The sequence below is a fragment of the Triplophysa dalaica genome, chromosome 16, assembly GCF_015846415.1.
Source record: "Triplophysa dalaica isolate WHDGS20190420 chromosome 16, ASM1584641v1, whole genome shotgun sequence".
Taxonomy (NCBI): domain Eukaryota; kingdom Metazoa; phylum Chordata; class Actinopteri; order Cypriniformes; family Nemacheilidae; genus Triplophysa; species Triplophysa dalaica.
Genome location: NC_079557.1, coordinates 15,947,953 through 15,968,717, shown reverse-complemented (window position 1 = coordinate 15,968,717; position 20,765 = coordinate 15,947,953). Strand labels below are relative to the sequence as shown.

The window sequence follows — 20,765 nt, the reverse complement described above, 5'->3', positions numbered from 1 at the left end:
AAAAGGGTTCGACCAAATTGTAAGTTGGTGCGATCAATTGAGAAAGTGGGAAAAAATAAGTCTAGAGCCCTAGTATTTGAAATTTTTGTAAATGACATCCTACTGACTATGACGTAATACACCTTATTCAAAGATTCAAGTTTTACCCTTACTACTTATGAATAATTTCCTAGACAAGAGATATACTTAAATGCTGCCAAAAAGGTGTGACTAGACTTTGCTAAAAAATTGTATTATATCAAATATAAAGTCCAAAATAAACATGCATGTCTAAGTAAAAGTGAGCATATAGAATTATAAATGGAGAAGAGAGGAGAGAAACATAAGCTTTGGGCTTAATAGCTTATAGAATATAAAATTGTACATTATATAGAAATTGGACCAAAAATAGTCATTTCATTATACCTGTGATAAAAGTTCTGCAATCTATTGAATTTTTCTATTCTTAAGTCCACCCTATAATTTACACAGTATTATCTTATGGCTTGAATGGAATACACGGTATGCTGTAGGTTAAGTTTTTAGGCACGTTAAAGGGATAGATCACCCAGAATGAAAATTCTGTCATCATTTACTCACCCCTTATGTAATTCCATTCCTGTAATGTTACTTTGTTTCGATGAACACAGAAAGATATATGTATATTTTTTACAAAAATTACAAATTTTCACTTAAGTCTTCACATATGGCACATGAGTCTCTGCTGCCATCCAGTGGCGGCTTATAACATCTTGCAGTATCTCAACAAAATAAAACAAAACAGATCCTCTTAACAAAGATTTTCATTAATTTATTATTATATCCTTAGAAATACATCAATATGTTATGTTCCCCATTTGTGCATAATTCATAGATGACGCACCACATTTGAATGTCATTATTATTTGTTTTAATGTTACGATTATGATTTATAAAAACATCAAAGTTAGTGGCAGCAGTTACACCAGCCCAAATGCAAAAGAAGCTCCTGGGAACATTCTTGCCTCCTAATGTTAAAACCTTGCAAAGCTGTCTTTCTGCATAGTGTGTTGTATCAGTATACTGTTTGTCCATTGACAAATTAAAGATCCGTGAGAGAATTTAAGTGCAGAATAATGGAGCAATGTTTTGTAAACAGGTAGGATCCACTGCAAACAAAGTTAAAGCTTTATAAAGTTAAAAATGTACAATGATCATTTTTAGGACTATTGAAAGTCTTTACATTTCCAGTTGTACTGATGACTAGATTCAAATGATTAAGTACATCAGCCTATGCCACGATAAAATAAATAAAGCGGTGTATTCTAAATGAATTGTGGTTATAAAATATTAACATATGCCAGGTTGTTTACCTGTCATTGCAAAAGTACCAGCTCTGTTGTGTAAGAAGTTCAGTGCAATTTTTACTAAGATTCTAATATGTTTGGCAGATAGATTCCCTAGCCAGTGCAATTTCAAAAAAATGCATATACAGACAGAGTTGTAAAATTAAGAGAAACTCTTAAAAGAGAGATATTAAGGCTCTGTATGTCCAACATGGACGACTGCACACCATAACTGCCACATGACAAGTGCTTATATACATATTATAGTATTCTCTATATAACTATGTTACATTTGGCACATTACCCTGTGAGATTTATATTACATGTTTCCTGTTTAAACATCTTTGATGATGTTACATACATTATGGCACAAAAAGCAGCTTATTAAGTACATTTTCAAATGAGTATTCATTTCTTTGCGGTTGTGTTTCCATTATACTTAAAATACGAACATAAAATAAGTAACCCTGTAACAAAAAACAAATGAATGCAATACAATCAGAGTATTGTACTTTTGTGAGTATGAACCCTGATCTAGTTAAAGGGGTGCGATATGCATTTATACTGTTGAAACGCTGAGACATCATCTTGAGCCTGTGATAGTAACTGCAGTGCCAATGCAAGTGTATTTGCTAAGAGCATTGTAAAGTCAGTAGTAAAGCAAGCAGGGAGGTCTTTGTTGGCACAATCTTCACCTGCACATCACTCTGATTACCACACCAGTCACTCTGCGAGGGGAATAGGTCATTCAGTCAATCCCTTAAACACTCTACCCAGCCTGATTCAGTCCAAGTGAGTCACTTTAAACAAGGTCTTGTTGTAAAACTCTTTTAGAAACAACAGAGCTAAATGGCACTTTCTGGAGACTTTGAGAGATCAGGAATCTGTGTGCGTGTGTAATGCTCTGAGCTTTAAGATCAAGCAGGTTCACGAGGATCTAGAAAACGGTAAGGTTCTTCCAGATTCTGCCTCAGATATCTGTCTGTCTGTCACAGCTGATCCCTGGACAGGTGTGCGTGGACCCACTGCCCAGGACTTTTAGTCATAAAGGCTTGTCAATAACAGACACCCCTGCAACAGATGTAAAGGACATCATCTTATGTCGAAGTCATTTATGTAAAAATGGATTGAATTTGAATGCAAGCAGGTCAAACAGACCTGCATAGCTGCGGCCGTTACTCATGTTGGTTGGAATAAGGCTCCATTTATCAGCAGCAGGGTCGTAGTACTCCACAGAAGACAGGTTGCATGAGCCATCGTCTCCTCCGATGACATAAAGCAGCCCATCTATGGCACACACTCCTGAGACAAACACACTTCGTTAAGCGTCTTCTCCTAATCTCTCTGACGGTAAGAAAAATTGGCCTCTCAAATGAAGAAACAGTCACCTGCATTCCTCCGGCACATGTTCATGTCACACGCCTGCCTCCAGGTGTTAGTAGAGGGGTCATAGACCTCCACACTTTTCCTCACCAGAGGACCATCATGCCCACCTGCAGCGTACAGCTTTCCATTGAGCACTCCAACACCTATATACAAACACCAATATCACATCAAAGGCCTTGAGTAAATGGAGCTGTGAATTGCATAATGAATCTGGTAAGATAAATATCCAAAGTGTGTTTTTACAAAAGTCTAATGAAAGGGTCTAACCAGCTCCGCTGCGTCTGGTGCTCATGTCTGCCACATGGCTCCATTTATTACTGGTTGGATTATACTCCTCTACAGTACTCAGACACTGACGGGATGCTCCATCATATCCTCCAACAGCATACAGCTTTCCTGTGCAGCACCATAAACACACACTTTTAAATCAATAATCACACCTGCACGTTTTTGATTTGGACACAATGTAAAAATGACAGTACAACGTACGCATAAAAAAGTAAACAACCAAGAATATTTTTTGCTGTATTCCCTATTGCAAAACCATGCCATATAAACACTTCACACCACTCAAAAAGCTTACCATCCACTACGCCCACCCCGACACTGCTGCGTCTGGTGTTCATGGAAGCTACAAACATCCACTCATTAGTCTTGGGACTATATGCCTCAACTGACAACAGGCCTGAAGGGACAAAACATGCGTTATGTAATAATGAATAAGTGTTGCTCAGAAACCGGTGACAAACGAGTATTTTGCAGGGCACAGTCTGCAAACAGAGCTGATTGAGGTATGTACCTGTACTTCCGTCAAAGCCCCCGACAGCGTAGAGTAAGTCCCCTAATACAGCTGCACCCAAAGTGCTGCGCCGCTCTTGCATGCTGGGAACAGAGCTCCACTGATCCCTCAACCCATCGTAAACGTCCACCGTACGCACGCGCAAGGAGCCGTTAAACCCTCCAACTGCATACACCTTACCGGCCATAAACACCACACCTAAAGGACGCACGTTCACGCCGAGAGGTAAGACCAAGTGGAGCAGAAAGCAAAGCAAAGAAGAAAAGGCACAGTATTGCTGAGAACCTGCTCGACAGCGTCTGGAGGGTAAGTCTGCCACCTGATACCAGCGGTCCTCCTGGAAGTCATAGCACTCCACACTGCGGATGGCTTTAGGAGCCTGACCGCCTACTACCATCATCACCTGAAGAATTGATGATACACAAGGGTTGATAAAAAGTATGTGAAGTGGATGTCTGAGAGACGTAAAATACAATGTGGTACCTTTGGCAAACTGATAGGCGTGCGTGGCCGGGTTCTGTCAGTCTTTATAAGATGCCTCTGATCAGCAGGTAAAAGATGATACTTCATCGCCTCAATGAGAAAATCTTTACATGTGTTGTTGTTTTTAATTAAGGGTTCCTCCTCCACAATCTGTTTGTATGAATATTAAAATCTTAGAAAACATAAAGAGGATTGCAAATAATCCCTCCAAAGCAACAAATGCGAACGGTCACACCTGAACTAGGTAGTCTCTGGACAGCAGTGGCAGCCGAACATGTTCCATCAGCTTTGGCATGTGCTCCAGACGTGCCTCCTTATCGTGCTTTATCCACTCGATCATAGCCTCAAAAACCTAGGATTGTAAATGTAGTAAATCAGGCCAATAATATCTTCCTCGCTGACATCACTGCTCATAAGACAGCTGCCATCCAGTGGGCGTGCAAGCACAGACTTGAAACACAAGTCAACCGTAAGCAGAGAGCAGCTAATGACGTGCAAGTCTGTGACTGACAGATGGTCTGTCTCCAGCACATAGATCTAAAAACCTGCCACCAGTCTGCTGTCTACAAATCATGCGAGGGTGAGCTAAGCACAGGCCCTCGGTGATGTTACAGATAGAGACATTGAGAATTAAAGTTAGAAACAAAATCTTCAGCCCCAAAGACTATAGGTGTTACCTTCTCCTCAGTGGACACTGTCAGTTTGTCACTAGAGATGAGACAGGACACCTGCTGCAATGAGAGGGCCATGAACTCCTCGCCAAGCATGACGTCTGTGAAGTGCTGCTCTGCTCGAAATATACACAAAGAAAACTGTCTCAACATATGTTTGGAATTAACACACTTCTGCCTCTGTTTCACAGTTTAGTTTACATTGGGAAAAAACGAGAACTCACCAGCATAGGAATGAGCCACATTAAGCAATCCTATGCAGGCGTGAAGATCAGCAAACGCTCGGATGCCAAGGCAGTTGGTGGGATGGAGTTGGGCTTGCAGAAAGTCACAGCAAACCTGCCGAACATCCATCAACTGCAGCAGGCTGGCAGCGGGGAGCAACACCTGGTCACAGCAGAATTTATTAAAGAGTACATAACATGAGATCATGAAAATTACATTTCATGCAGTGTTTAATGTTGCCGTGTTTGAAAGTAAGCAGTCTGCCAAGTTGTTAATCCGAATGTGAATAACTAACAAAGTTATTGACTTGGAAAAAAGGGAGACGACCCTAGTCTGATTCGCGAACCGCCATGGAATACAAATAGTCCCCGCCTACGTTTTGCTAGAACTGCCCGCGAAAAAAACATCACTCTTCTCCCCCATCCACTGTTGTTCGTGAGCCTCATTCGCAATCACAGCAGACTAGAGACCATCTGACCAATCACATCATACTACGCCAGTGGAAAGGAGGGGATTGGACCGATGAATCATGGAACCAATCATTTGAGATTCAGTCAAGAAGTAAGGTAAGAAAATTTGCTTATTATTATGAAATAATAGTGTTTTTACACCTTCTATGTACATAAATTTGTTGTTGGACACTCCGTAAACCAAAGTAGGACCTTAAAAATCGCTAGTTATGTACTCTTTAAAGCAGAGGTAACATGCAGTTTCTGCAAATTACATTTTAATCTTGAGTAGCTATAGACTAGTATTGCATATTTCATATCTCTGAAGAGTCTTTAGTTTTATCACATTTATGAAAGACAGCTGTACAATTATTTCCAAAAAAGTTAGAGCTCCTGGAGGCATGAGCCCACAATAAATCTCTGCATTATCCCTGCATAACTGTTGATTTACTATAAATTTGCGTTCATCATGCACGTACGTGACGACTGCCAACAAAACACAGACATTTGATACAGTTTCACCGCTTGCGGTAGATGACCGGCATCTTTTAGTGCTGGGACCACTATTAGTTTCAAATGATCTGCATATCCAGCTTTATATCCACCGTTTATATAATATTCATCCCCAAATCCCATGAAAGAAAAAAAAACAATGCACATCTGAAATTCCGTAACCCGAACAAAGCACATTGATGGGCATATCTTTTTTCTCGCTCTCGTTCTAGTTGATGTGTGGGCTTGTGCCTTTCCAATGGAAACTGCCCATATGACATTTACATTTAGCAGACGCTTTTATTCAAAGCAACTTACATTGTATTATCTTTAGGGGCTGCAACTAACGATTATTTTAATAATCGATTAATCTGTAGATTATTTGTTCGATTAATCGATTAATCGGATAAAAACAAAAAAAACAAGAAAAGCATTAATTTCCAACCTTTTATCCAAAAACAGAACTGCACAAGTGTGAAGAAGTGCACAAACATTTTGCTCCTTGAACATCCCTGAGCTGTTATAATAATGATAAAATAAAAATGGACTATTTCTTCCTTGGCAAGGCTCTTTTCTCCAAAGTATGTGAGGACTTTGTTCCTCACTTGGGTGTGGACATCCTCAGCTTCGCCTGCTATATCCTCTTCTTCATCATCAGAACCAAGGAGTGAATCAAGTAGAGTGGCTACTAGAGGTGTTGATTTAGTAGCTGTAGTATTGGTGGAGGTAACAACACTGCAACTGCCATGCTGCTGCACATCCATCTTCCTTCTCTCTTCAAGTGACATTGTTTGCAGTTTAGTTTGAAAAGGTAGGATTTCATCAGGTGAAAGAAACTTGCTCAGTTTCCTAAACCTTGGGTAAAGGGCCATCGCAAAAATCACTGTTTGGTGCTCCATCTGAGAAAGCAGTCTCCCTTTTCCATCTCTCCTGCAACTGCTGCACCGCAGTGAGTTGGAAACCCCGCAGCGGGGCTGACTCGTAGACAGCAGGGGGACTTCCAGTCTGGGTGGACTTCAACAGTCCCTACACAAGTGGAGGTATTGCAGATATTGTTGCATATTTCTGTCCACTCATGAACGCAGTGACACATTCAAAAGGCTTGAGAACTGTTGAAAGCTCTTCCAGCAGGCTCAACTGGTCTGGTTTCAGATCCAGGTACCTTTTGCCTCTTTGTGTGACAGAGCTGTCGGACAGTGTTGATGTTACAGGCCACCTTTGCTCAAGCAGTCGACTTATCATATAGAATGTGCTATTCCACCTTGTGCTTATGTCTTGAACAAGGCTGTGTTCTGGTGTGGCCATTTGTTGTTGTTTCTCCCTGAGTTTACTGCTGGCTAACTCGCTTTTCTTAAAATGTTCTACCAGACATCTTGCAGCCCCGACAGCTTTTTCAATGCTTGGATGCTTCAATGCAGTATTAATCACAAGTTGCAAAGTATGGCCAGTGCAACGGACATAGGACCACCCATGCTTCTCCTCCAGGATATTTGCCGCAGCCACGATATTAGCACCATTGTCATGGCATTATGGCATTCAATTATAATTATTACCATCATTGTAGTAAGTGCAAGTTTAATTTTTACACCACATTTAAACACAGTTTAAGATGACCAAGTGCTATAAAAGAAATAAAAATTAAATTAAAAAGTACAACACACACAAATATATTTGTCAAAAATAACCTATATGGGACAAAGCACAGAATATACACTGCAAAAATTGCTTTTCTAACTTAGTAGTTTTGTCCTGTTGTCAGTCCAAGTATCAAAAAAATCTTAAATCAAGATACATTTACTAGACACATGAAATAGCATAAGAAATGATGTCTTGCTTTCTTAAAAAACACCTCAAAATTAAGTAATTGTTTTCTTAAATCAAGCAAGATTATCTGCCAATGGGGTAAGAAAAATAACCTTAATGAGATATAATCTCAAACAGAAGTTTTAAGCATCATTTAATTTCCACATGCCATTTTTCTTGTCTAGTAATCTTGATTTAAGATTTTTTTGATATTTGGACTGGAAACGAGACAAAATTACTAAGTAAGAAAGGCTTTTTTTGCAGTGTAGCTATACATGACAACAGATTTAAAAATGAACGCTAACTTCTCATGCTTGTCAAGCTTGATAACGAGTAAACACCCGCACCAGGGACATTACGTTCCTCACTTCAAAACGGAACAAAAGTAGGATCCTGTAGTGACTTACCCTGCTGTTGAACTCCCTTCATCCTCATCAAAGACTCCAACATGTTTCCGTTTCAGGTGCTGGGTCATTACCATGTATCTTTTCTCTAACACCGCTTGTTCATTTTATTTTCGCTCCGCCCTGTTTATGATGCGCCGAACTCTGCTATCATCTGCGCGAGAGAGACCGAGTGTGTTCTGAGCTCAAATAAATATATTTTTTATAATCAAACATCTCTGCGTCGCGCGACACAACGAATCGATAATGAAATTCGTTGCCAACTCTTTTAGTAATCGATTTTTATCGATTTAATCGATTCGTTGTTGCAGCCCTAATTCCATTCCATTTTCTACCGCTTATCCGAACTACCTCGGGTCACGGGGGCAGCCCTAATTATCTTATACAATTGTTTCTTAGTATGTGCAATCCCTTGGGATCGAAACCACGACCTTGGCGTTGTTATCGCCATACTCTTACCACGGAGCTATACCATATAAGGTATGAGGAACGCTATTACGTAAGGAAGAGCCATGATTTGAGGGAGTGTATTTGGCATAGAAATACTTTGTTATATGTCCAACTCATTTTTTGACATTTTGCCTAAGTTAAACATAAGAACCCAGCATGTTTAATAGTGTAAAGAAGTCAGAATACATGAAACAGTATTTATGCCCCCTTTAAGAAAACACATCATTCGCACTTTACATAAAAGTAAACAGACAGCCAGAGGACTAAATTTTTGATGGCTAGTAATCTGTGTTGGGTGTAACTAGTTACTAAGTAGTAAGTTACTGTAATTTAATTGCTTTCCCTCGAAAAAGTAAAGTAAGGGATTACTCTTATTTTTTCTGTAATTGAATAACAGTTACTTCTGATGTAATTAACCCTAATACTTTGTTTACAGTGGCCTTGCAACGATGTGTCATGCATTCTGACTTCTTTACAATGTTAAACGTGCAGTCTTCTCATGCTTAACATGGTCAACTTGTCACTGCGTATTACGTAGTATTTCTGTGCTCGATACACTCCACCAGCAATCGTACAGGTTTCGGAAAGTTTTTTTCAAACATGTAAAACCGTTTCATAACAACTTTTCTTAGCCCCTTATTGGACCCACAGGACTGGCAAACTGGGCGCCACAGATTAAGCGGCTTGACACAGACGGACCACCACAGGGACAATGTCGGACAATGTGGTCCTCATGCCGGCCAATGTAAAAATGCTGACGGTCTGCCAGCTTTTTTTGGGTGGAAGACTTCAGATGATTGGAAATATAGATGGACATACAAAACTGCAAAATATGATATATTGTAATCACTGTGTAAGTTTGCAGATTTTCAACCTTTGTATTGTTACAATATTGGCAATATATGTGAAGAGACAATGTTTACTCTTTTCAGAGTTACTCGTATTGAGATATTCCTATTTATTTGTCCATAAAACTCTGCTGGATAATGTGTTTTGCATCATTCACATATTGTTCATTTACATATACACTCACCTGAAGGATTATTAGGAACACCTGTTCAATTTCTCATTAATGCAATTATGGTGGTGGTGTAATGGTGTGGGGGATGTTTTCTTGGCACACTTTAGGCCCCTTAGTGCCAATTGGGCATCATTTAAATGACACGGCCTACCTGAGCATTGTTTCTGACCATGTCCATCCCTTTATGACCACCATGTAACAATCCTCTGATGGCTACTTCCAGCAGGATAATGCACCATGTCACAAAGCTCGAATCATTTCAAATTGGTTTCTTGAACATGACAATGAGTTCACTGTACTAAAATGGCCCCCACAGTCACCAGATCTCATCCCAATAGAGCATCTTTGGGATGTGTGGGAACAGGAGCTTCGTGCATCCCACAAATCTCCATCAACTGCAATATGCTATCCTAACAATATGGGCCAACATTTCTAAAGAATGCTTTCAGCACCTTGTTGAATCAATGCCACGTAAAATTAAGGCAGTTCTGAAGGCGAAAGGGAGTCAAACACAGTATTAGTATGGTGCTCCTTATAATCCTTTAGGTGAGTGTATTATAGACATTGTACCAGTTGTGACGGGGTAAGAGAATACGACAGACACAACTGATAAGATATAGCAACCCCGGTGGGGAATTTATTATAAAACATAAAATAATGTTCAAAACTGTGATGTCCGGGGTGCTCGTTGTGTGCTGTCGTCCGATCCGTGCTCGTGCAGTCTGGTGTCCTATGTTTCCCTCGCTGGCCTCTCGCACACTCTCTCGTGGGGGATTTAGAAAGGACCCAGCGTTAGGCGTTTTATGAAGCGGGACCCAGAGTGCTGGGAGCACGCTGCTTTTATGCCCGGCAGCTAATCGTCATCAGGTGATCTCAATCAGCACTAGCTGCCGGGCCGTTTCCCAGGTGACGCTGATCCCAGAACGGCACCTCGTCACATTCCCCTCCCCAAGCGTCAACCTGGTCTCCGGGCAGCTCCTGCAGGCGCCTCGGGAAGATAATCAGGGTGGGAGGGAAAATGCCGCCTGACAGTCCGACCCATACTGACTGGAAGACGGACTGTACGACGGGCTGGAAGACGGACGTGGTCGCTGGCTGATCCACGAAGGGGACCTCCACCTAGGCAGCGCTCTCGGACGGCTGGGCAGCATCCTCCGGCGGCTGAGCCGAACTCTCTGGCAGCTGGGCCATGCTCTCTGGCGTCTGGTCCGCGCACTCGGGTGGCTATACAGCACTCTCCGGCAGCTGGGCAGCTCGCTCGGTCGGTCGGCTAGGCAGCGGTCTCTGGCAGCTGGGCAGCTCTGTCGGGCAGCTAGGCAGCGCTCTCTGGCAGCTGGGCAGCGCTCGCGGTCGGCTGAGCAGCATTCTCTGCCGGCGGGGATAATTCCTGAACTTCGGCGCCAGCGATTTCTCTCTCGACCTCGACTTACTTCCTCGTGGACCGGGGAGAGAGAGAGCGTGTCCGTCCTTCCTCCGATGCAGGAAACACGAAAATTAGGGGAAACCAGATAGCCGAGACGGTCTCTTAACTCCACGCCCGCATTCTCCACCAGTTGTGACGGGGTAAGAGAATACGACAGACACAACTGATAAGGCATAGCAACCCCGGTTGGGAATTTATTATAAAACATAAAATAATGTCCAAAACTGTGATGTCCGGGGTGCTCGTTATGTGCTGTCGTCCGATCCGTGCTCGTGCAGTCTGGTGTCCTGTGTTTCCCTCGCTGGCCTCTCGCACACTCTCTCGTGGGGGATTTAGAAAGGACCCAGCGTTAGGCGTCGTATGAAGCGGGACCCAGAGTGCTGGGAGCACACTGCTTTTATGCCCGGCAGCTAATCGTCATCAGGTGATCTCAATCAGCACTAGCTGCCGGGCCGTTTCCCAGATGACGCTGATCCCTGAACGGCACCTCGTCACACAGTACAATGGGGTTGAAAACCTGCAATCTTACCCTATAATAATATACTATTTTTATTAGAACATGACTTTAAATACATGACTTGTATTATTAGAGCTATTGCGATATTAACTTTATTTGTTGCCAGAAGATTTTTCTCAGTGAGTCATAGCTCCTCTGGCTGATTAATTTCTGAATGATTGTTACAATGAAACATGCATTTTCTGTAATGCTTCTTTGAAATTGTTTTCTTTTAAAAAATGGCTAAACCCTTAAGACAGTGGACCGCCAGTAAACATTATTGATAAACCGCTGGTGGACCACTGAAAAAACGATGAGCAAAAAGCCGGTGGACCACAGTCGGTTGCCGCCAGTGGATCGCCAACTTTGCCACCGGTGGTCCGCTGGCCTGTGGTTGGCTGGGACAATTCTCCCGAAAAAGCATGCAGTACAGCCACAGGAGGGCAGGAGAAGGAGCATGTGCGGACGTCAGTTTCACTTGTAACAGGAGGGAGAGAGAGCATACGTTCGCGAAGTTCAGGTGTTTGTTTGTTCACTGAATTTGGGTGATGAATGTTATATAAACTGTGGATGCTGGATTTGGAGATTGTTTGAAACTGATATATGGAGCCGTCCCAGCACTGAAAGATCCCAGACATGAACCGAGTGCGGTGAGTGAAACTGTTGTCTGTGTGTTGTTGACAATGGGAGCGCACGTGCTTTGGTTCAGCCTTACCCTCCCACTCGCCGTATGTTTTCGGAAACGATCATAAAGCTGTATCTATCTTTTATAAATGTGATCAAACTTAATACTCTTCGAAGATACGAAGTATGCAATACTACTCTATAGGTACTAAAGATTAATATGAGATTGGCAGAAACCCTGTGTGTTATCCCAGCATTAAGGTATGTGTGTGCAATAGTGGAAAGTCTAACTTTGAATCATTTAACTAATCAAGGTTGTTACAGGATATAGAAGGTAATTAGTAATAAGTAATTGAATACTTTTTGGAGAGAGAAATCTGTACAGTAATCTTATTACACTATTGAATGTGTAATTGGTAACTAGTAATCAATTACTTTTCAGAGTTACTTGCCCAACACTGCTTGTAATGACTAATAGTATGCAAGATTACGGAAACACTTTCGGAAGGTTCAGATTTTAATGTAGTAATGTTTTTTGGAATGAAAACATGTCTGTAACCCAGCACATAAATGACACATGTAAAGGGATAAGGCCCAGACATGACAAAATTGGAAAGCAGCATCTGTAAAATTCAATAACAGTAGCACTTTCTTAGAACAAGAGATGGTCGAAATGCCAGATGGGAACACAGAACGTGAGTGGTTTCATTGCATGACATCGCTGAAAGCCCCAAGGACCAACAAAGCCATAAACAGCCTCTACCCCTCTGAAGCATACAGTATTGTTCAAAATAATAGCAGTACAATGTGACTAACCAGAATAATCAAGGTTTTTAGTATATTTTTTATTGCTACGTGGCAAACAAGTTACCAGTAGGTTCAGTAGATTCTCAGAAAACAAATGAGACCCAGCATTCATGATATGCACGCTCTTAAGGCTGTGCAATTGGGCAATTAGTTGAATTAGTTGAAAGGGGGCTAATAGCAGTGTGGCATTCAATCACTGAGGTCATCAATTTTGTGAAGAAACAGGTGTGAATCAGGTGGCCCCTATTTAAGGATGAAGCCAACACTTGTTGAACATGCATTTGAAAGCTGAGGAAAATGGGTCGTTCAAGACATTGTTCAGAAGAACAGCGTACTTTGATTAAAAAGTTGATTGGAGATGGGAAAACCTATAAAGAGGTGCAAAAAATGATAGGCTGTTCAGCTAAAATGATCTCCAATGCCTTAAAATGGAGAGCAAAACCAGAGAGACGTGGAAGAAAACGGAAGACAACCATCAAAATGGATAGAAGAATAACCAGAATGGCAAAGGCTCAGCCAATGATCACCTCCAGGATGATCAAAGACAGTCTGGAGTTACCTGTAAGTACTGTGACAGTTAGAAGACGTCTGTGTGAAGCTAATCTATTTTCAAGAATCCCCCGCAAAGTCCCTCTGTTAAAAAAAAGGCATGTGCAGAAGAGGTTACAATTTGCCAAAGAACACATCAACTGGCCTAAAGAGAAATGGAGGAACATTTTGTGGACTGATGAGAGTAAAATTGTTCTTTTTGGGTCCAAGGGCCACAGGCAGTTTGTGAGACGACCCCCAAACTCTGAATTCAAGCCACAGTACACAGTGAAGACAGTGAAGCATGGAGGTGCAAGCATCATGATATGGGCATGTTTCTCCTACTATGGTGTTGGGCCTATTTATCACATACCAGGGATCATGGATCAGTTTGCATATGTTAAAATACTTGAAGAGGTCATGTTGCCCTATGCTGAAGAGGACATGCCCTTGAAATGGTTGTTTCAACAAGACAATGACCCAAAACACACTAGTAAACGGGCAAAGTCTTGGTTCCAAACCAACAAAATTAATGTTATGGAGTGGCCAGCCCAATCTCCAGACCTTAATCCAATTGAGAACTTGTGGGGTGATATCAAAAATGCTGTTTCTGAAGCAAAACCAAGAAATGTGAATGAATTGTGGAATGTTGTTAAAGAATCATGGAGTGGAATAACAGCTGAGAGGTGCCACAAGTTGGTTGACTCCATGCCACACAGATGTCAAGCAGTTTTAAAAAACTGTGGTCATACAACTAAATATTAGTTAAGTGATTCACAGGATTGCTAAATCCCAGAAGAAAAAAAATGTTTGTACAAAATAGTTTTGAGTTTGTACAGTCAAAGGTAGACACTGCTATTTTTTTGAACACACCCCTTTCAACTAATTGCCCAATTGCACAGCCTTAAGAGCGTGCATATCATGAATGCTGGGTCTTGTTTGTTTTCTGAGAATCTACTGAACCTACTGGTACCTTGTTTGCCACGTAGCAATAAAAAATATACTAAAAACCTTGATTATTCTGGTTAGTCACATTGTACTGCTATTATTTTGAACAATACTGTATGTCCACCCTGCCCAGATGAAAACTAGGCTACTTAACTTGGTTTCAACACTAGGCTTTCTACTGACCTCAGACTGATCCAGTACAAGTGGCATGAAAGCCATTCAGATCATGTCATTCTCTACTGCTGTATTCTTTGCATTTAAACAAAAGCTCCTCCTACACACAATAGAATGCAGCGGGACAACAAAACACCAACACAAAGGGCTAAGTGTATCAATCCAGTACATCGCACTAGACTTCCTCCACTCTTACCTGCTTTCCGGAGGTAATAATAAGAGGAAATATCCTGCCTATCACAACAGCAGCAAGCACAGCTGAACATCAGAGGAAAAGACAGAGAGTATATGGACAGATTACATACAGTCAGCCATGCTTGTAACAGTAGACGTCTCGACTTACCTGAACATTATCCTCAGACACTTCGATCTCTGCAGTGTAAATATAATCCACCAGCTTCAGCAGCGTCTGTCCATCAACGTCCCTGATCTCAATGTGGTGAGCCTTGCTTTCACTCATTTCACCTTTATACCACAGGTACAGGAGAACCATTACCCACAGCAACAGCGGAAAAGCTTGTGTTCTCTGATAAGATCAAATATGTGAACGGTTGCATAAACACTGTGAACACCTACACTCAGCAAATCTGACACTTTCTAAGGACAAACTTGAGTAGGAGGCATGTTTATTTCTGGCTGTAGATCGGTCTGATGTTTAATGTTTGGACTTGCTGGGTAATATGGGATATGCTAGTACCTGTGAACATAGCACAGAAGTAAGGACTGCATGATGCTAAAACCACTCTGTGTGCTGGTACTTCCACTTCACCCGCCACCAGCAGAACATCACAAAGCATCCTCCGGCTGTGACCACGGTTGAAAGAAAATCAACAGGCAAAGATCATGTGAATATGGGCACGCAACACAAATGAATATTAAAAGTGCTTGATAATTAAGTTTAAACATTATGCACTGACTTTCTCAAATCATTCATAAGGCAAAAGGCCTTCCTCATGTGACTGTGACCGAAAGAGTGCATCCCTGGCTCTTTGACATCCTCCTCGTGTGAATCCAAACCCGGCGGAGGACAAGGCACTCCACACCTTGTTATTAAATCAAAACACAAAATTGAACAAAACATTTTTAATTATTAGAAACAACACCAATTAACTTATGAAAAATTAGTTGATAGTATTCACCTGTACTTTTGATCATATTTTTAAATAATCGTTAGTTTATAACGCCCATCAGTTTACCAACAGTCCAGTCAAGATACCGCACGAGACACTAAACGCGAGATTTTCAAGTCTTGTCATCTGAGAGCCTGGTATGACATCTCACTCATTTAGAGCGATTGTTACATAAAACAAGTTTTAAGTTTAAAAGTCTTTGTAGACAAATTTGTCAAACGGGAACAAATCAAGTACACAACAGACAGCTAGCGATGTAGCTGCTATAGACAACAACACGCGCTCTCCTTGAAATTTAATGCTTCAGATTTTAGCTTTATCCGTTTCTCGTTAATTTCTCTTAAAAAAACAAATATTTGTTGCGAGTTACATTCACCCCTTTCAGTTATAATAAACACTTACCCGTCACAATCCATGTTTAAGTATCGCGCGAGGCAGATGGCTAAAGTTAGCTTGCTACATCATCTTTCGTCGTTTTTTGTTAGTTTCCCCTATCTCGTTTATTAAGGTCTGCGTTTTTTTAAGCTCAAAGTCGAATGCTGAACGTTTACATCAGTTGGTTTCGTGGTCAGCGCTGTCTTGTAGAGCAGGCTGTGATAGTTTCGGTCCGGTTAGCAGCCCACAGCCGTCGCTGGATTCACTGACTTCACAGCCGTAGAGCGTCGTAACGGTCCTCCATCATCAGCGCGTTGCTTGGCAACGGTGACAAGCACTTCAGCAGAATCAGCAAGGTCACCAGACCGCGCTGCACTACGAGATAATCATCCTCTTATCGGCTATATAAATGGCTATACATTGTCACTGTGCTTTTAATTTAGTTAATTACAGAATCTTAAAATATACTTGTACAAAAGAAGAGCAATATTATTTTCATTCTTCAAGTCATTTTTTCTTGATGCATTCAAACAACAGAAGACAACAAAGACTTAATTTATTATTGAATTTATTAGATATTTAAAACAATTTATTCATTTGTACAAGTAAAATGACTCCATTGACTGAATTGCAACACTCCATGTGCTTATCTTCAGCGAGCTGATCCTCAACCTGGCACCACCAAGGCATCCTCTTGGACCACCTGTGTAAAGACAGTGCTAATCAGATCAGAAATTGTATTTAAAGATGGAAAGAACTGTTTTATAATGGGCGTCAGGACCTATAAAAAGATCAGTTTTCTTAATTCTAAAGAAATACTAAATGTCTAATGTCTATGGCTTACAAAAGGATTGAACCTAAATGTATAATTAAATCCGAAATTAACAAAAAAGTATTCAAAGTAGTTTCCCGTAAACTAAACTAATTGTAATGGTTTAAACTAGCAAATCTTACCCAAAGCATCTGGCCTCTCAGAGGTATCCAGGAATACAGCATTTGCAATCCATCTCAAATCTGCAAGATATCATAAGTTTTAAAGTATGTAGACATTAGGTGGTGCTACCTGTGTGAAAATAAAAATAATGCTCACCTGAGATGCTGATGATGTCCTTGTTCCCCTTTTCTGGCCAACTGGATTCTCAGCTGAAGCAGAGGTTCTCAAGCAGCCACAGTTAGAAGAAAGATTTTATTCCATTGCATACCCTCTGTGGAAAAAGAGGACAGATGCCATTAGCATTAAGTCAACAAGTGATGTCTTCCTGAAGCACGTCTAACTATAACCAGTCTATGACACAACTCGATCAGATTTATACTTTTGTGATTTCCTTTAAGACGGTCTTTGTAGGAGCTGTGTCGTTTTTTTAAGCTAATAGCGTTCCAAAGGGCCAAACCAAATGACGTTGCATAGTCTCAATGAATCACACACATTCATTGTCCTTAGCGTGCCAGAAATGTAAAAAGGACAAAACACGAGCAAAACACCGAGATGAGGAGGGGAGGGGGATTGATAAGATGTAAAGTAAATAACTGAAGTCACAAACCTTGTGCTTAATAAATGCTGATCTCCTTTGCATTTGATGCGATTAATATCTGGAACTAATGCATCAAGTAAACAGGAACTATAAGCCCCATTCTCCGGTTTGACCTTAAACTGAAAATTGTCTAAAATATATTGGATTAAGACATAACTACATTGACCACAATCACCACCACTTCACACACATTGGACTAGAGAGCACAGTTTCCAGTTCTCCTCTATTTTACATGGTCACCGCTGGTTGACACCAAGAAGATTTTATTTAGGTAATGCTGTAATAAAGTTGCATGCACGCTTTTACACTATCCACTCACAAATACCTCGTTTGCGTCTGTTCCAGGTGGATCCGAAGTATGTTAAAGACACACCTGATGTAATGTCTTGTGTATAAAGTATTTCTACAAACCTGGTGCGATTATCCTATGGATTTTCTGCTGGGTTTCTACGTCTCTGGAGTACCCCTGGAGAATCCAATGACGTAGTAGTGGACACAGCTAAGGTATAGATCCATCTTATTTGATCACTAAAAGTATTGGAACAAAGCTCTAAACATATTTTAAGAATAAAGACAACATATCTTGCATGGTTGGGAAATTTTTAACATCCCCACACGTCTGATGCAAATATAGTCAATATGGAGCACTAAAGCCGATGCCTGGTAGAGGAATAGGGTCAGCAGCACATGCTATCCTTGCCTCTAGTTTTAGTCTTACCTAGATGGCGATACAGAATCACTAAGCGGGCTTTGTATACATCAAAACCACCCAATAAAGCTCAACTAGTCAAACCATAATGGCTACGGAATAGTCACTTTTATTAATAGAAATACATACAGTTCAGTTGGTTCTGAAATAAACAATATTCCATAGGTATTATATTGTTGAAGCATTAATACAATTAGACAAATGCATCCTTAAGGACTTTAACTGTAGAAAACAACTCAAATCAAGCCTGTCTTTAAGGTTCACTGAAACACCAAATACAATATTTCATAATGAAGTCTGAACTATTTGACAAATGACACTAATTATTGGAGAGTCACATTAGGTTACTACAACGGATGTTAAGTTTATGCGAGACTGAACACCGAAAGGTAAAACTACTCCTTTTATTTGTATTCACCAACATGAATATAAATGTGCCTTTATCCCATCCAGCACAGTTTTTATGTCTGGACGACAAACAAGGAGCCTAATTAAATACGAGTTTTAAGCAATACTTTATCCAAAACCTAAAATTCTGTCATTTAATCACCTTTGAGTGGTTTCAAATCTGTATAAATGTCTTTTTTCCGATGAACAAAAAAGAAAGATATTTTGAAGAATGCTTATAACCAAACAGATGCTGCCCCCCATTGACTCCCATAGTAGGAAAAATGAAATTTGTTGAACACAAGATTTGTCTGGGTATGAGCATATCGAATATAGCTTTCTGTGTTCATCAGAACAGAAATATGTCTATAGATTTAAAACACCTTGAAGGTGAGTAAATGACAGAATTTTCATTTTTGGGTGAAGTATCCCTTTAATGTTCCACTGGTTGGCTGCAGACTCTACCGTCAGCCCCGCTGGACTGTGGTCATTTAATACATCACGTGATCACTACCAACCAATGAAAAATCAAACCGCTACTCGGGTTCACCATGATTGGCTCTAATCAACAGATTTAAATAACGCCGTTGAACAAAGGGAAACAAAAGACAATAAAATACAATACATATGCTAAAGGAAAAAACACATGCCTACACTAACAAGCAAAAATGCTAATCTTAACTTAATTCCAAAGCACAGAAACGTGAGAGAAACAGTTTCGTAAGAAGGCAGCATCATGCCCCGGCCATTGTTGGCCAGTCTGATAACAAGCAGAAATCCACGGCAGTAGTCCTATTTGTGTTGTTGAAAAAAAACTCCCTAGTACTTTAGGGAAACGATGGATGCCTTAAAAAGAGAATGTGTAGTAACAGCTGTGAGAGGTAAAGTTTGATAGGTAACCCTCTACCTATGATTTGCTAGGCTGGATAAGTTGTGAACTCCTGAATGAATCGATGCGTCATTGTTTCAGTCAATGTCGAGCCACGTTAAGGTGGCACGCTCTGGCTACTTTGCTGAATATAACATGTGGTCAAAATTGTGATGTGGGCTGGGGAAGGAGCTGCTCTTATTATCGCACCTAACACGTAATTTTAATACGAGCCTCCATAAGCCCCCCTGCCGTAACCACCGCCACCACCACCTCGGGAGTAAGGAGCGTTGCTTCTGCCCGAGTAATTACCTTTCATTGGACCATAGCCAGAGGATTGCTGGCCATAGCCGCTGCCAAAGTCATTGTAGCCGTTACCACCGCCGTAGCCCTCCATTTGGTCTCCGTAGCCTCCCCCATATCCACCACCGTATCCGCCTCCATAACCTCCGCCGTAACCATCGTTGCCCCCGTAGCCACCGCCGTAGTTGCCGTATCCACCGCGCCCACCGTAGCCGTTCTGAGGTCTCCCCATCCCCCGCCCGCCTCCTCTGCCACCCCGACCGCCGCGACTGCCAGCAGCCTGCATCTCTTGCTTGGTCAGGGCTTTCTTCACTTCTACTTTATGTCCATTAATCACGTGAAATTTAAGCACCACAGCTTTGTCGGCGGAATCGTTATCCTCAAAATACACGAAGCCGAAGCCCCGTTTTTTGCCGGTCTCTTTGTCTGTGATCACCTCGGCCTTCTCCACCGCACCGAACTGGGAAAAGCAGTCGCGGAGGTGATCCTCTTCGATGTCGTCTTTAAGACCACCGATGAATATCTTCTTCACCTTAGCGAGGGCTTCGGGTCTGCCAGCATCTTCTCGCGCTACGGCCCTCTTGATCTCGACGTTATTCCCGTCCAGCAAATGGGGACGGGCCCCCATGGCCGCGTCCGCCTCCTCCGGACTCGAGTAGGTCACGAAACCGAAGCAGCGAGAGCGCTTCAGCTGCTGGTTCTGCACCACCACGCAGTCCGTGAGCTTCCCGTACTGCTCGAAATGCTCCCGCAGTCCATCGTCCGTGGTTTGGACGTTGAGTCCACCGACAAAGAGTTTGCAGAGCTGGTTTTCCATTTGAGCCGTCATGTTCGTAAACTAATCTGCGTTAGGTTGGGATGATATAAAATGGCGGGGCAATATAAATGGCGGCGGTGCGGATGGATGATGTCATACAGTGTTAACCACGCCCACGCTTTATATTTTTTGTTATTGTAATTCAGAGATTTTACTT

At 41.5% G+C, this 20,765-nt stretch overlaps 2 protein-coding genes across 5 annotated transcripts; both read right to left on the bottom strand.

Annotated features, from left to right (window-relative positions):
- Window positions 1-872: 872 nt before the first annotated feature.
- Window positions 873-16,285, bottom strand: klhl3 (kelch-like family member 3). 2 transcript variants are annotated; one of them, XM_056769472.1, is made up of 15 exons: window positions 16,020-16,285; window positions 15,405-15,530; window positions 15,185-15,291; window positions 14,831-14,952; window positions 4,868-5,030; window positions 4,650-4,759; window positions 4,208-4,324; window positions 3,973-4,122; window positions 3,775-3,892; window positions 3,490-3,687; window positions 3,274-3,375; window positions 2,958-3,086; window positions 2,693-2,833; window positions 2,463-2,606; window positions 873-2,375 (listed from the first exon to the last, which is right to left on the bottom strand). In XM_056769472.1, exons 1-15 carry the CDS (start codon window positions 16,031-16,033, stop codon window positions 2,347-2,349), a joined length of 1,770 nt encoding a protein of 589 aa, XP_056625450.1. In that variant the 5' UTR covers window positions 16,034-16,285; the 3' UTR covers window positions 873-2,346. The 2 variants fall into 2 exon arrangements, with proteins under 2 accessions (XP_056625450.1, XP_056625449.1); XM_056769471.1 differs by having other exon boundaries at window positions 3,490-3,892.
- Window positions 16,286-16,543: 258 nt separating this feature from the next.
- hnrnpa0a (heterogeneous nuclear ribonucleoprotein A0a) lies at window positions 16,544-20,750 on the bottom strand. 3 transcript variants are annotated; one of them, XM_056769023.1, is made up of 4 exons: window positions 17,534-20,750; window positions 17,083-17,197; window positions 16,947-17,006; window positions 16,544-16,695 (listed from the first exon to the last, which is right to left on the bottom strand). In XM_056769023.1, exon 1 carries the CDS (start codon window positions 20,618-20,620, stop codon window positions 19,712-19,714), a length of 909 nt encoding a protein of 302 aa, XP_056625001.1. In that variant the 5' UTR covers window positions 20,621-20,750; the 3' UTR covers window positions 16,544-16,695; window positions 16,947-17,006; window positions 17,083-17,197; window positions 17,534-19,711. The 3 variants fall into 3 exon arrangements, with proteins under 3 accessions (XP_056625001.1, XP_056625002.1, XP_056624999.1); XM_056769024.1 differs by having other exon boundaries at window positions 19,801-20,750; XM_056769021.1 differs by having other exon boundaries at window positions 17,083-20,750.
- Between the last annotated feature and the right edge of the window lie 15 nt (window positions 20,751-20,765).